Source organism: Barbatula barbatula (assembly GCF_947034865.1).
Source record: "Barbatula barbatula genome assembly, chromosome: 3".
NCBI classification, from domain to species: Eukaryota; Metazoa; Chordata; class Actinopteri; order Cypriniformes; family Nemacheilidae; genus Barbatula; species Barbatula barbatula.
Window position 1 is genome coordinate 10,313,190 of NC_136764.1, and position 14,864 is coordinate 10,328,053.

At 38.8% G+C, this 14,864-nt stretch overlaps 2 protein-coding genes across 2 annotated transcripts; both read left to right on the forward strand.

The window, feature by feature from the left end:
* The first annotated feature begins 444 nt into the window (after positions 1-444).
* LOC306891308 (tripartite motif-containing protein 16-like protein) lies at positions 445-4,830 on the forward strand. The gene is made up of 6 exons (XM_079451442.1): positions 445-1,084; positions 1,290-1,385; positions 1,579-1,812; positions 1,891-2,047; positions 2,129-2,188; positions 2,801-4,830. Exons 1-6 carry the CDS (start codon positions 500-502, stop codon positions 3,325-3,327), a joined length of 1,659 nt encoding a protein of 552 aa, XP_079307568.1. The 5' UTR covers positions 445-499; the 3' UTR covers positions 3,328-4,830.
* A 2,629-nt stretch (positions 4,831-7,459) lies between these two features.
* Positions 7,460-13,344, forward strand: dnaaf11 (dynein axonemal assembly factor 11; the record flags this gene model as incomplete). The annotated part of the gene is made up of 12 exons (XM_079453660.1): positions 7,460-7,469; positions 7,669-7,836; positions 7,941-8,018; positions 8,158-8,330; positions 8,413-8,597; positions 8,727-8,903; positions 9,540-9,614; positions 9,748-9,813; positions 10,228-10,297; positions 10,538-10,633; positions 11,061-11,146; positions 13,146-13,344. 12 exons carry the CDS (start codon positions 7,460-7,462, stop codon positions 13,342-13,344), a joined length of 1,383 nt encoding a protein of 460 aa, XP_079309786.1.
* Between the last annotated feature and the right edge of the window lie 1,520 nt (positions 13,345-14,864).

Here is a 14,864-nt window from a genome sequence, read left to right on the forward strand (position 1 = left end):
CAACTTGGCAGCCGCTGTTTTAGACACAATACGGCTTTTAAAAAATCACATGCGGGTTATAATCGTTGTGTCTAATGTCATAGAATAAAACGTGAGAATATTTAGAGGTTTTGTTCACCACAGGCCTAATTTAGTGCGATTTACCAAAAACCCATCAAAAAAAAACCCGTAGACTTCGGAGCGACGGAACCGGAAGTCCTAAAATGCCAACTCGCATCGGGGTTTTTCATACAAAAATACGTAATCTCTGAGCCTCCCTAAAGAGGGTATGGATGGACACGAGAAGACCTCTAGTATGGACCCGTCGTCACTTTACAACGTAAACACCACGTGAGTGGCATAACACTCGGAGAAAGAGTTGAATGCAAGGACTGATTGTCTGTATGAGACTGCCATCTAGTGGAGTTGTATATTAAAAGGCCGAAACTCCTCTGCACACGTTTCACAACCAGGAAACTGAATCTCAACTCGTCTTTTGTCTGTTTGTGCATACAGTGAAATGGCAGAAGCCAGTGTTTCTTTGGTTCAGGATCAGTTCATCAGTTCAATCTGTTTGGATCTACTGAAGGATCCTGTGGCTATAAACTGTGGACACAGTTACTGTATGAGCTGTATCACAGACTGCTGGGATCAGGATGATCAGAAGAGAGTCTACAGCTGCCCTCAGTGCAGAGAGACCTTCACTCCAAGACCTGTTTTAGGTAAAAACACCATGCTTGCTGAAGTGGTGGAGATATTGAAGAAGACTAAACTACAAGCTGCTCGTTCTGATCACTGTTATGCTGGACCTGGAGATGTGGAGTGTGACGTCTGTACTGAGAGAAAACACAAAGCTGTCAAGTCCTGTCTGGTGTGTCTCAGCTCTTACTGTCAAACTCATCTTGAACAACATGAGAATTTATTCAAAGGCAAGAAGCACAAGCTCATAGATGCCACAGGACGACTTCAGCAGATGATCTGCCCTCATCATGAGAAACTTTTAGAGATCTACTGTCGTACAGATCAGTGCTGTATTCTGTGTATGGTGGATGAACACAACAATCATGAGACTGTTTCAGCTGCAGCAGTTAGAACCGAGAGACAGGTAACTGAAGACAGTGGTGTGTTAATGTAATAATTTCTGCTCCCATAGCTGCATAAGATTATTTTACCAAGGACATGTCATTAGCAAAGAAAAATCTAAAACCATGTTTTTCACATTCCAAGTAGGATCAAATAATCCGCCGTTGAGTTGTTTTGTTTGAGTCATCTGTTTTTGCAAATTAACTCTTCGTTTTAATTTCTAACAGAAACAACTGAAGGAGACACAGAGAACATGCCAGCAGAGAATTCAGGAGAAACAGAAGGAGCTTCAGGAGCTGAGAGATGCTGTTGAGATTCATAAGGTGAGTTTTGATCAGAAGATCAACTGCTGGAAGAGCTGTGTCACACTCAGGACTCTCCTCCAGTCAGTCATTGAGGAGTCCAGTGGTGGAGAACTTTACAGTCTTACTGAAGTCCATTGTGACTAACAGACTCTGATATCTCTCTGTCTCTGTGTGTGTGTGTGTGTGTGTGTGTATGTGTGTGTTTTAACAGTGCTCTGCACAGGCAGCAGTGGAGGACAGTGAGAGGATCTTTACTGAACTGATCAGCTCCATTGAGAGAAGTCGCTCTGAGATGACACAGCTGATCAGAGATCAGGAAAAGGCTGCAGTGAGTCGAGCTAAAGGACTCGTGAAGCGTCTGGAGCAGGAGATTGATGATCTGAGGAGGAGAGACACTGAGCTGGAGCAGCTTTCACACTCAGATGATCACATTCATTTCCTCCAGGTAACAGATCTGAAAATCAGGACAAGAGTGTGTTCTACAGAGATTTCCTTTGAAACGTTTCTGGTGTTTGCTTTGTAGAGTTTCCAGTCTCTCTCTATTCCTTCTGGATCTACAGACTCACTCAACATCACTGTCAGTTCTCTCCTCTCTTTTGATGATGTAGGAAAATCTGTGTCACATCTGAAAGAGAAACTGGAGAATTTCTGCAGAGAAGAGATAGAAAAGATATCTAGAGGTGAAAAGCACACATTCAAGCGAACCACATCATGTTTAGTAAAAATGTAAATAATATATAACTTATTGTTGTTGTTCATAGTTATGTGTATTGAGATCATTCCCAGTCCTGAATCCAATATCAGGGAGCAGTTCCTGAAATGTGAGTCTCATAAATAAACAAACACATAATATCATTGTACCATATAGGGGAGGTTAAGTCTAGTCTCAGACTAATTTAAATGTTAGAAGTAAGTTCTTAAAAAAACGGATTTATCGTAAAATATATCAGTGCTATTGTTTTATCTTAAGATTTTTAAAAATGACTTAACTAAAAAATTATTTAACTAAGGTATAGTTCTGTTTTAAACTAATCCCTATCCGGGAAACTGCCCCGTAATGAATCTCTTCATAAAGAAAACTTTTTTCTTGTTGTTAATTTCTCCCTTGCCATAATTCTACTTGTAAACATGGCTCGGTAATCTACAGTTATTGTTATTATCTTCTTGACAAAATGTTGAATGCAGCTTTAGCATCTGCTTAATTCATAAAAGGAAATGTAACATAAGTTATTTTGAATAACACATTATGTTCTACGTAAAGAATCACTCTATATTTTTAAATATTTTTTACTTGAGTGATCTAAATCTGGTTATAATACACAAAAAAATGATGAATTGAATTAATCTTTGAACAAAGTATATTTTTACTGTCCCATTGAAGAACAGAAAGATATCCTGATTTTATATCAGTTTTTATGTTTTGTCTCCATTAGATTTTAGTCAGATCACTGCAGATCCAAACACAGCACAAAAACGTCTCTGTCTGTCTGAGGGGAACACAGTGATTACTCACACTGCCACACAGCAGCCGTATCCTGATCATCCAGACAGATTTGACGGATGTTATCAAGTGTTGTGTAGAGAGAGTGTGAGTGGACGCTGTTACTGGGAGGTTGAGTGGAGTGGTGAAATGCGTTCATCAGTGTCATATAAGAGCATCAGCAGGAAGGGACGAGGTCCTGAATGTTTCTTTGGACGTAATCATCAGTCTTGGAGTTTGTTTTGCTCTAATTCCAGTTCTAATTCATACTGGCACAATAATATTGAGACTAAACTCCCTGTAGTGTCCAGATCTTCTAGGATAGGAGTGTATGTGGATCACAGTGCAGGAACTCTGTCCTTCTACAGCGTCTCTGACACAATGACCCTCATCCACAGAGTTCAGACCACATTCACTCAACCTCTCTATCCTGGGTTTTGGGCTAAAGGATCAGTGAAACTGTGTGATCTCACAATATAGCTTAGATGATATAGAGATTCTGTAAATAATATTGTCAAACCAGATGATGAATCATTGACCATGGGCTAAACTTTACCATGTGATTGTTCTTTTAAAAAATGAAAATGTCATTTATTTACCCTTTCTTTCAAAACCTTTTCAAGATATTTTGAGAAACGTCTTCGTGGCTCTGTGTCCGTACAGTGGAATTCAATGATGGGCAATGTTTTTTGGTTACCAGCATTCTTTAAAGAAATCGACGGTGGAGAGTTCCTTCCTCAAGTGGAGGAGTTTAAGTATCTCGGGGTCTTGTTCACGAGTGAGGGGAGGATGGAACGGGAGATTGACAGACGGATCGGTGCAGCTTCTGCAGTAATGCGGTCGATGTACCGGTCCGTCGTGGTGAAGAAAGAGCTGAGCCGCAAGGCGAAGCTCTCAATTTACCGGTCAATCTACGTTCCTACTCTCACCTATGGTCATGAGCTTTGGGTCATGACCGAAAGGACAAGATCCCGGATACAGGCGGCTGAAATGAGCTTCCTCCGCAGGGTGGCTGGGCGATCCCTTAGAGATAGGGTGAGAAGCTCGGTCACCCGCGAGGAGTGTTACGGATGCCTACTGGACGCCTTCCTCGGAAGGTGTTCCGGGCCCGTCCGACCGGGAGGAGACCCCGGGGAAGACCTAGGACACGCTGGTGGGACTATGTCTCCCGGCTGGCCTGGGAACGCCTCGGTGTCCCCCCGGAAGAGCTGGAGGAAGTGTCTAGGGTGAGGGATGTCTGGGCATCTCTGCTTAGACTGCTGCCCCCGCGACCCGGTCCCGGAAAAGCGGAAGAAAATGGATGGATGGATGGACTTTTGTGTCCTGCAGAAGAAAAATGTCATACAGATTTGGAATTTGATTTGGGTGAATAAATAATGAAAATGTTTTTTTTAATGTTTTCACATGGAAATATTTCAGAGCAGTATAATGCAGCCTCTTCAGTTTAATGAGGGCATAAAATATTGTCAGTTTAATGAGGGCATAAAATTTTGTCAGATTTGTTAATATTATATCAATAATAAACACTCTGCATCAGGTATAGCACACAGTGTATATAAATACAGTGTATTGCTTTACTCAATAATTGGTTGATTGACAGGAGAACTGGGTCTCTCATTCATTTTTGTCTTTGCTTTCGGACTCTTGATTCATCAACAGATGCTATAGAAACACAAATGGGTAGTTTTACAGTGTCTGATCTTCAGTTTTTGTCTGTATGATGCTATCACCTAGTGGATGTATTTATTCTCTTACTGCCGTTGTTTGTAATTTTTAGCAAAAAACATACACATGCTATAGATCTGTCCAAGATGCGAATAAAAATACAATAAACATACTGATAATTTGCATTTCGGTAGTTTCAAACCCCCATCTTTACAAATTCTCAATCATCTGGTCATGTCTATGTGTCTCAATATAACTGTGTAAGAACCACATAATGTTTATTTCATGTTAAAAAGCTTATTAAAAACAATATTTTATACTCCCTTGTGCCATTTTTTTATTCATATGATGTTCTTTACACATCCCTGGAAAACATCTGAAAAATTCCTCTTTTACAATGAATTCATAAGATAATAAGGGCAGTCAAGCCACAAAAATAAGCAAAAGTACCTTGATATAAAGGGGAATTGTCAGAGGACATGAACCTTATTAAAAAAAAAAAATTTTAATAAACGGTCATCAGTTTTATCATCCGTTATAATGTAACTATAATTTTATTTTAGGAATCTATAATTAGTAAATCAATATCTAAATAAAAATTAAAATAAGCAGTCTCCCTGTTGAGTGAACTCCCCTGTGATTGGTGATCCAGCAATGAAATCAATGAAAGACTACTTTCAAGTGGACCAATCATATCGTCCCGTCAAAGCTATCACTACGTTTATGTTTAGTTCCATCCTCTGTGGGAACTGGAAAAAAACGATAAAAAAACAATTAGTGCGTTGTTCAAGATGCAAGTCGCAAGTATAAATGAGGACATAGTTTCCAATTTATTAACAACGCAGTTTTTAAAATGAACTTTAAATGAAAAGTTAAAGGTAACCAGAAAAGGTCAGAGAAATGGGCGGCATTTCAACCCCAAAAACTACAAGCGATAAACCTGCATGAAAGCATCAACAAAAACGCGAATGCTTTACTGCTGGGATTGCCCACCCAGCACCAGACGTCTTTTTGACGTCTTTTTGCTTGGTGGGTGTTTACTGTTCGGCTCGGGCATTGGATCCTGGGCAAAATCTGTTTTTTTCTGATTTAGTTGGGATAACAAAAATGAGCCCATCGCCATCAAGTCACGGTCACCTGAGAGCTACTGTTCGCTTTAAACTTTTTGGAGGCAAGTCCCAGCAGCAGGATGAGCAACAACGCCTGGATGTCATGGCGCATAATGAGATAGTCAGGAGAAACCAGTCCAGGATATTTAGAAATGCCTCGTCAACTGCGGGGTGTTCTTGGCCAAGCAACATCCTAAGACGCGTCAAACTTCTCACGACTCTACACAGAACTTACTTTCATGTGCTGCACGTCCAACTTTGCCGGAATGAGCCCAGCCAACATTTATCTTTCTCCTCCAAACATGCTGAAAGAAAGCACGTCACGTGCCTCATCCTGACAATCCCTTTTATTAACATCATGTTATTGTGTAGTATTTTAAAATGTAACTTAATATACTCTGTAAAGATATAATAGACACACATAAATAAATATATTTATTTATCTGGATAGTGTTTTGTGCAGTGATTGAAATCAATAAAAATATTGAGAGCTCATTTTGAAATAGGATTTAAAAAAACTTAAAGGGATTTATGGCTCAGACACTAAAATATACAATACAGTACAATAAAGTCGACAGATGTCTTTCAGTATGCCACAACTGTGTCTGCAGGTCATGTTTAGGTACATAGGTTTCTATCGTTTTTCTATATTAAGCTATTCTGTCAACAGTCAAATCCAAACATTTCTTCTAAAACAAATCATTAAAAAATATTTTTTAAATGATGTACCCTAAACGATAAGATAAACGAATGGTTTTAAAATGTATTTTGTTCAAATTCTCTAGGCAGACTGACATCTAGTGGACATGTTTATTATATGACTAACACTCTTGTTTACATCAATTTAATAAACAAACCCAGAGAAAACAAACAACCGAAACTGTATGTTTAGTAATCGTCTGTGTAGATGTAAAATGGCAGAAGCCAATGCTCATTCAGGACCAGATGTTCGATCAGACTGGATCTACATGATAAATGGTGGATGAACACAAAAACCAAGACTGAGGAACAGGTAAGAGCTGAAAGCTGGATTGAATGTGTTGCGTGTTAATGTCAGTTTTTATCCATATTTTAAAATAATAACAATATGGATTTATTTTTACAGAACATTTAGATTTTTAAACTTTAGCTAATCTGATTTATAAATAACAAAAAAGCACATAAATCGATCACTCTTAACTAATAAAGCACCTTTTTGTTAAAGCTATAGTTAAACAAAACAAAAAGGTGTAACCATATCATTCCATAGCAAATATGTAAGGATAATCACCAACTGTTAAAAAATACCTTTGTTTTTCCTCGTGAGTTCCTTCATGCCATCTAGTGGACTTGTTTGTTGTATTTTTCAGTTCAGAAAACGTAATGTCTTGCCCTTCTTATTCAGTTATGTAATATCATATAAAGGTAACAAATCATTTTTTGTGGTCACTTTAAAAAGTATTATTACTGAAACGTGATTGTTTTCCATTTTAAACGTCATAGAAAAGTGTAATTTATAAGTAAATCATAATGTTAAATACAAATATTTAAATATCAATTGACATTATATGTTATTAAACAATGCTGTCACCTATTTGAGTGACCAATAGGTGGCAGAGTTGCGACTTGGATGTACAGTAAATTCGACAATGAAACCCCACGTTTGCTTCTCTTTATTGATACAGAATTTCCACAAAGTGTTTCCTATAAGCAGTTTTCTGAATTAATACCATATTTAATTTGTCCATTTTAAAGCTGAATCTTGTGTTGTTCACGTGCGTATACTGCAACGCATGCGCACGAGATCCTTCCGCATGTTCGTATCTATAGCAACACTAATACACAAGCACCGGCACGTCATGGTCCGCAGTAAGTTCATTTCTTATACAAAGTCATTGTTTTTATCTATTACTATGATATATATTTTAATATAAACAATATCGACATTTGAACTAATGTTATTCTGCATATCTTTAAATAGCCTATAATTTAAATGAGACTTTTCATTGTGGTTCAGTGGCTTGTAATTTGCTTCCCCCTCTTTCTCTCTCTTCTCTCCTGTATTCAGTCAGTGAGGATCTGATCCGCCGCAGAGCGGAGCACAACAATGGCGAGATCTTTTCCCTGGAGGAGGTTTCCCTTCATCAGCAGGACATTGAGAAGATCGAGCACATTCACAATTGGTGCAGAGACCTCAGAATCCTTTACTTACAAAACAACCTCATCCCAAAGATAGGTAATCAGACATTCCAGTACATATAAGTGACAATACACAAACTAAACGCATACGCTTGTTAATATACTGCATTAACATGATGCATCATTTTATGTCTGTTGCAGAAAATGTGAGCAAACTAAAGAAGTTGGAATATTTAAATTTGGCACTGAACAACATTGAAGTCATTGAGAATCTAGAAGGTGACTTTGATTCTATGGTTTGTGTTTTTGGCATATAAGCATTATGATTTATCTAGTCATCTAACACACAGCTGTAATTTTACATATGGTACCTAAAACATTATGTTTTACACTACAATATATATTTGTGTTTGTGTAGGCTGTGAGAGCTTACAGAAACTGGACCTCACTGTGAATTTTGTGGGTAAGCTGAGCAGTGTTGAGTCTCTAAAGCAGAACCTTCATCTTAGGGAGCTCTACTTGGTGGGAAACCCCTGTGCTGAATTCCAGGGATACAGACCGCATGTAATTGCCTGTCTCCCTCAGCTACAGGTACCGCCCTAAAAAAGAGATAGATGAAAAGGGTTTTCAATCTCAGTTGTGAATAAATAATAGCTTTTTTTTCCTTTAACAGTGGCTGGATGGGAAAGCAATTGGACGAGCTGAGCGTATCCAGGCCTTACAGGAACTGGATGCAGGCAGAAAGCGCATCTTCGAGCAGGAGGCGGAGTATTCAGAGAAGAGAGAGAAGCAGAAAATAAGTGGCTTAAAAAAAACAGAAGACCAAGGGGAGACACAGAACCTTACTCAAATAAACCAGTGAGTGTATTATAAATACAACCAGATACCTGTAATTATATGAGATATGCATTCCAAAATATAGATCAATACTGCCATGTTTTGTCTATTTAGTCTGTGCTAGTGTGGTTTCTTTTTTTTATTTATCAGGTTGGTCACTGAGACACAAACTAGAATGACTCACCAGAATCAGGAATCAAGCTCTCACACCGACGCAGAAGATAAGGAAAGGGAATTCTGGGAAAAGCCATGTGCATTTACACCAGAGTCCAGACTAGAAGCCCATCGCCATCTGGAGGAAAAGAAAAAGCCAAAGGAAAGAGAGAGGTAGTCTTACTACTGAGAAGGATTCACAGCACTGTAATTGATGATGCTATGACCAGGGGCGGACTGGCCATCTGGGCATTTTCTCGGTGGGCTACTAACATATGGGGGCGGTCCGGAGGCTTGGGCCGCTCAGACAGATGTATTAAAAATGCGAATGCACGCAAGGCGAATGCAGAAGACACCTATGGATGCCACCCTGCACCTCAAGACCCCCGGTCGACAGACCCGACAATACACCTCGCACCCCTCTGTCGACAGTAACGGTGTCAGGCCGATGTGGGCCAAAAATGCCAGGGCCGATTTTTCATCCCAGTCCAGTCCTGGCTGTGACCAACCCTATAATATTACAACACACAATTTCAACATTTTTATTTGACTGAAATCCCTGTAGATTTCTAACTAAAGCTGCAGAACAAACTTAAACAAAGTAATATTTCAGAAGGTTGATTTTGTTTTTGAATGATTTCCTAATCTTCCATCGTGACTGGAAAGGATTGAATGATAAGCCAGCTGGCAGTTTTGTAAAGGTTTTTATTGGAGAACACAGAGGTCTAATGTAGTTCAGTATAGTAATTGTTTGAAATTTAAGCTTACTTTTAAACACATTTCCTTACGAGCAATTCTTTGTTTATACAGAGAGAATCATGAAGCCAAAACTCCCAGATCTCTGATCACTGCAGATGGACGAGTGCTGAACGTCAACGAGCCCAAGTACACAAATTCATGCAGAAAAATAAACACACAACACAACTTATAAAGCAATGTGCTTGCTTTCTTATTCATTTCAAAGCAGTTGCTCGGCTGCATGAATATGTTTTACTAGCCTCTGTGTTCTTTAAAAAAGGTTGGAATTTAGTCTTACAGACAATGAGAACAACAACTGCATGCTATTGGACTTACATGTATACAGGTACGTAAAGCACAAATGTTTTTTTTAGTTATCCAAACAAACATACCATAGACTTACTTTTTATAAGTTTAACCAAAAATAAGTGAACATTGCTTTATCCAAAAATAAGTGAACATTGCTTTATACATTTCTTATATTTATTCTAAATCTGCTAAATGACTAAATGTAAATGTTATATAACTCTGGTTCTCTTTAAGACAAAAGAAAACATTTTGAAGAATGTTAAAGAGCAAACAGTTCTGGGCACTGTTTACTACCATTGTAATTTTACTACAAATGAGGTTCTGTCAGATTTAGCTAATCCAGCAGTATTATACTACTGTAAAATGAACTTTGGATGCATTTCTCTTGGTAATCATTTTGTAACGTTTCTCGTAACAGCACAGATTCACATTGGTCTGTTCTGTACTGTAGGCATCTGGACACCTCACTGCTTAATGTGGACGTTCAGCCAACGTATGTAAGGGTGACCATCAAAGGAAAGGTAGTCTATCCAGTTTGACCTTTAAAGCTGATTACTCAACAGTAAATCTACACTCTTTATACTGCTTCATTTCCTCACAAATCTGTGACAGACAAGGACGAGTAACGGTCCTCGACTCACCACACTCCAGTGTGTGTGTGTGTGACAGCCTTGAGGGATATGTGGTTTATGGTGTAGATTACATTTACTATGACGAGTGCTTAAAACCCCACATTAATAAAAATGTGTGTGTGTACGCAGGTGTTCCAGCTGGTTTTGCCTGAAGAAGTTAAACCCGACAGCAGCACAACCAAGAGATCCCAAACCACTGGCCACCTGCTCCTCACACTACCCCTGGTACATCTCATTACACCTCCTTTTCACACATACGGGAGTTCATTATCTTAGTGTAATAGGGTTCACTGAAAAAGTCTAAACTATTAAATGTTTTATTAAAGTCATCATTTTTTCACACCTTCAAACTTGTATCACTTTCTTTCTTCTGCAGAACACAAAAGAAGATATTTTGAAGAATGTTGGTAACCAAACCACGCCGGTACCCATTCAAGTCTATTGTATGGACACAAAACCAATGCAAGTCACTGGTTACCATTGTTGTTCGGTTACCAACATTCTTCAATATATCAAAAATTCTTAATAGCATTTTCATTTCTGGGCATCTCTTTAAAGATCTGTTTAAATTTTTTAAGAAAATCATACATGTCTGGATTACATACACCAGTCTGCCTCCAAAGTGATCTGATATATTAGCATTTTGTTCTAGGCACATGGAGAGATCAAACCAAAGAAACACATTGCTAAACCAAACAGCACTAGCGGTGACCGAAAAACTGAGAAAATCAAGAAAAGGTAATGACCAATTTAACAACTTCTATAGTAGAGCTTGTGAGAGTAGGTGTCAGATGGTAGTTTTAGTGAGCTTATTCGAAAGTTGTTTCTGTAGTCTTAAGTCTCATGAGTCAAATAGACTTGTTATGATGCTTTTTGGAGCTTGACACCTCCTTCTTTGCAAAACAGTAAGAGTAAAGTGGCTTTAAAGAAAAGTCTCCTAAGGGACTATTACAATTGAATGCAACCTTTCGTAGGCTGCATTATATTTGATTTCTCTATCTAGACCTCACGGTGCCCTGTTTTTCTGCAGTTCAGTTTCTGGAGGTTCCATGCGGTTGCTTTAATGCAGAACAATATCCCCTGTGTGTGTACAGGAAAATCTGATGTGTCTTAATGTATTTTTGCATTAACCCGCGTGGCAGGTGCGTGGAATCTGTTTCGGGACATTCACAGCACTGTGTAATTGTGTGTGTGTCCTTCAGGCGGATAGTATGTGAACACTGGGGTATGACATTGAAGACCTGATAAAAATGGAAATAAGATGCAGATAAAGTGGTTGATGTCTTTGCACCCACCCACACACACACTTTGTTTGTGTGACTTAACACTGATGGATTACATCATTTGAGCATGACCTCCTGACACATCGGGAGGTCAGATCCTCTCTCTCTCTCTCACACTAACATCATTGATGTTGTTATTTACTCTGTGTGAGTCATAGACACCTGTGTATGTGTTCCTGCCCCTGAGGAAATCACTGCAGTTTCAGTGAATCATCTGCTCACCTCTGATAATGTACCCCGGTAAGATGCTGATTGGCTCAGAATGTACAATATAATTACTCGCTATCAGTAATTCAGGAGCCAATCAGGTTTCAGCTGCTGCTCTAATTACATTTTCAGTGATTTATTCTTAAAGCATGAGAGAGAAATGTAGACAGAGAGAGATAAGATATGCTCTAAATGCTCTGTTGTGTATTAGTGTTTGGTCTGATACTGTAGTCGGCGGTGGCACGAATAAACAGAAATTGTTTACTTCTCATGCTATCTAACTGTCTAAACAAAGCCCTGTTGTGTGCAGAAGTCACAAGCCTTTTACCTTAAGTCTACAGTATTTCAAGAGGTATTTATCTGTGATTATGACCCCTCCCATCCTACTAGGATTTGTATTGGGAAGAGGCCGGAGGCGGGTGTCATTGAATGCAACATTATGGGATACAGACTTTGGACAAAATTGTTAGATGCTGATGCATTTTAAGGTCCGATGTGTATTTTTTTGGAGGATCTATTGACAGAAATGCAGTATAATATACATAACTATATATTCAGAGGTGTATAAAGACCTTGCATAAGGGAGCGTTACGTTTTATTACCGTAGAATGAGCTATTTCTATCTACATACACCGCAGGTTCCCTTACATAGAATTTGCGTTGTTGTTTCTACAGTAGCCCTAAACCGACAAACTGATCTACAGAGCGCGTTTCATATATACGTTACCACCTTTGGAAAAAAACTAACGTTACGGCATCTTAGTGCTGTGTCAGCCGCCGTAGCGCTTTGAAAGGGAGGGGTGAGTGGTGGAGTCACTGGAAGCAATTCATAACCTTACTGCTAGATGCCGCTAAATTTCATACACTGGTCTTTTAACAATTTGAATGTTATTTACTTATTCAATAGGAATAAGCGGTAGGACTTGATTTACATTTACGCATTTGGCAGACGCTTTTATCCAAAGCGACTTACATTGCGTTATACTATACATTTGTTTCTAAGTATGTGCTTGAGTTTTATTAGATTGTGAGAAGCTGGCGTACCATAACATCTGTTACCTAATACCTAAAGGCTAAATCTGACAGGGTTCGTTACTTTAGCATAAAAGACATTTCAGAGGAAGACAAAGTCAGTTTTGAATAGTAATAAGAAAAAGGGGAAACCGGCAAGTGCACTTGAGTTATAGACTAATAAACTCCTATACTGCAACCGAACAACGTTCTCAGTCAGATCTATCTCTCCGCAGGATGTCGCGTGGGCGTGAATTATTGGAGGTGGATCCCAGTAAAAGTCTGGCTGGGAATCTGGCCAACATTGTTTCCGAAGGAAAGGATTTTCCTCACCAAACCCAGCAGGTTTCACAGGCTGATCAGCATTGTGGCTTTGATGAGAGGCCTGTGTCAAAAGACTTTGTGGATGATCCAGAAGTGCCTCCGCTCATGTGAGGGAGGGAGGGAGGGAGAGAGAGGGAGAGAGAGAAAAGAGAGAAAATATGCTATGCTATGACACAGCAAGAGAGCGTAAGTGATAATCACACACTCTACTGAGCTTGTGGAAGTGTGTGTGATGAAATAATGTGCGATATATTTAGCTCTTCTCATTTGACATATAGTCGAGTAGATGAGTAATTGTCGGTCTCAATACAGCGTACTGAATATTTCACCGCTAAAGGTTTGTCATCTCTGTGTGTGGGGTCTCTCACACGCACACACATACACTATTCTGAATGTTTTTTAATCTTGTTTCAAACTGTGTGTAAGCATTTGAAGCAATAAATTGTATTGTTAAATTGTTTCGCTGTTCAAAAATAAAAAAGCACAGTCAAATGAATAAACTTCATTATTTGCCAGTCATAATGAAGTAATAGTTCACCCAAAAATAAAATTCTGTCAGTATTTACTCACCCGCTTGTCATTTCAAACCTGTGTGACTGTTGTTGTTTGGTTACCTACATTCTTCAAAATATCTTCTTTTGTTATCTGCAGGGAAAGAAAGTCATACATGAAATGACAAGAGGGTGAGTAAATGATCACAGAATTGTACAACTGTTCTGTTAATGTTGCTGAAGTTTAGCAACAAGCCTACAGATGATGATCAATGGCACCCAAACCCATTACGTTGACATTGCTAGCTCAAACTCAACCATTCAAGCTACAGGAACTCCATTAAAAGGTAAAAGACCAGAAAAAAGCTCAAGTTTTGGTCAGATCGTGTTTCACTTTAAATGTAGTTATGTTCACAGGCCCGTGTGAGTGTTTGGTTCAGAGGTAGAAAATGTCATTAGCCTGGTATGAAAACAGTGGAAGTCTATGCGATATCCTCGCTAATGTAGTGAAACACTTGTGTTTGTGCAAAAGAGGTCAGACACATGCAGAACTGCCAACCGGTGAGATCATGCCGCCACAGTATTTCTGTTTTCTGGAGAGCAAGCATATTAAGTTCACACAACTTATACACATACACACCAAAGGTCAAACTCAGTTTTTCGGAGCTGACACTCAGCTGCTCTGCACCATTTTTCAATGTTTCAGTGTTTCCTTCTTCAGCGTTGAAGGTTGTGTTCTTTCCCTTGATGTTTTATGTGTCTGCACTGCAGGTGAATTATCGCGATGTGCAGATGGGCTTTGCTGGTTTCATTTCCCCCTTTATTAAAAACTCCTGTCAGCAGATGAGTAATTTATTTTGCTGCTGATATTTAAACACCCCTGTGCTTCACTGGACTAAATCTTATAAAAGCCATTTCAGAGATGCTTTGGGGAATGTAGTAAACCCATTACACATCAAAGAGCATAATTTCTAAATCCTTTTTACAAATGTAATAACTCATGCTACAAAGGTTTTAAATATATTTAAAATTAGATCAAAAGTCAGAGATCCTTTATTTTGTCATCTTATATCATATTTGATCACAAATAGGGTTATGAGCATAATCATTTGATTAAAAAGTTAACTATAAACTGATCTT

Excerpts from the sequence above, each read along its gene's own strand:
- LOC306891308 (XM_079451442.1), top strand. The coding sequence starts at position 500 with ATGGCAGAAGCCAGTGTTTCTTTGGTTCAGGATCAGTTCATCAGTTCA. Across the intron at positions 1,386-1,578 it reads ATGCTGTTGAGATTCATAAG|TGCTCTGCACAGGCAGCAGT; the intron begins GTGAGTTTTGAT and ends GTGTTTTAACAG. Across the intron at positions 2,048-2,128 it reads GATAGAAAAGATATCTAGAG|TTATGTGTATTGAGATCATT; the intron begins GTGAAAAGCACA and ends TGTTGTTCATAG.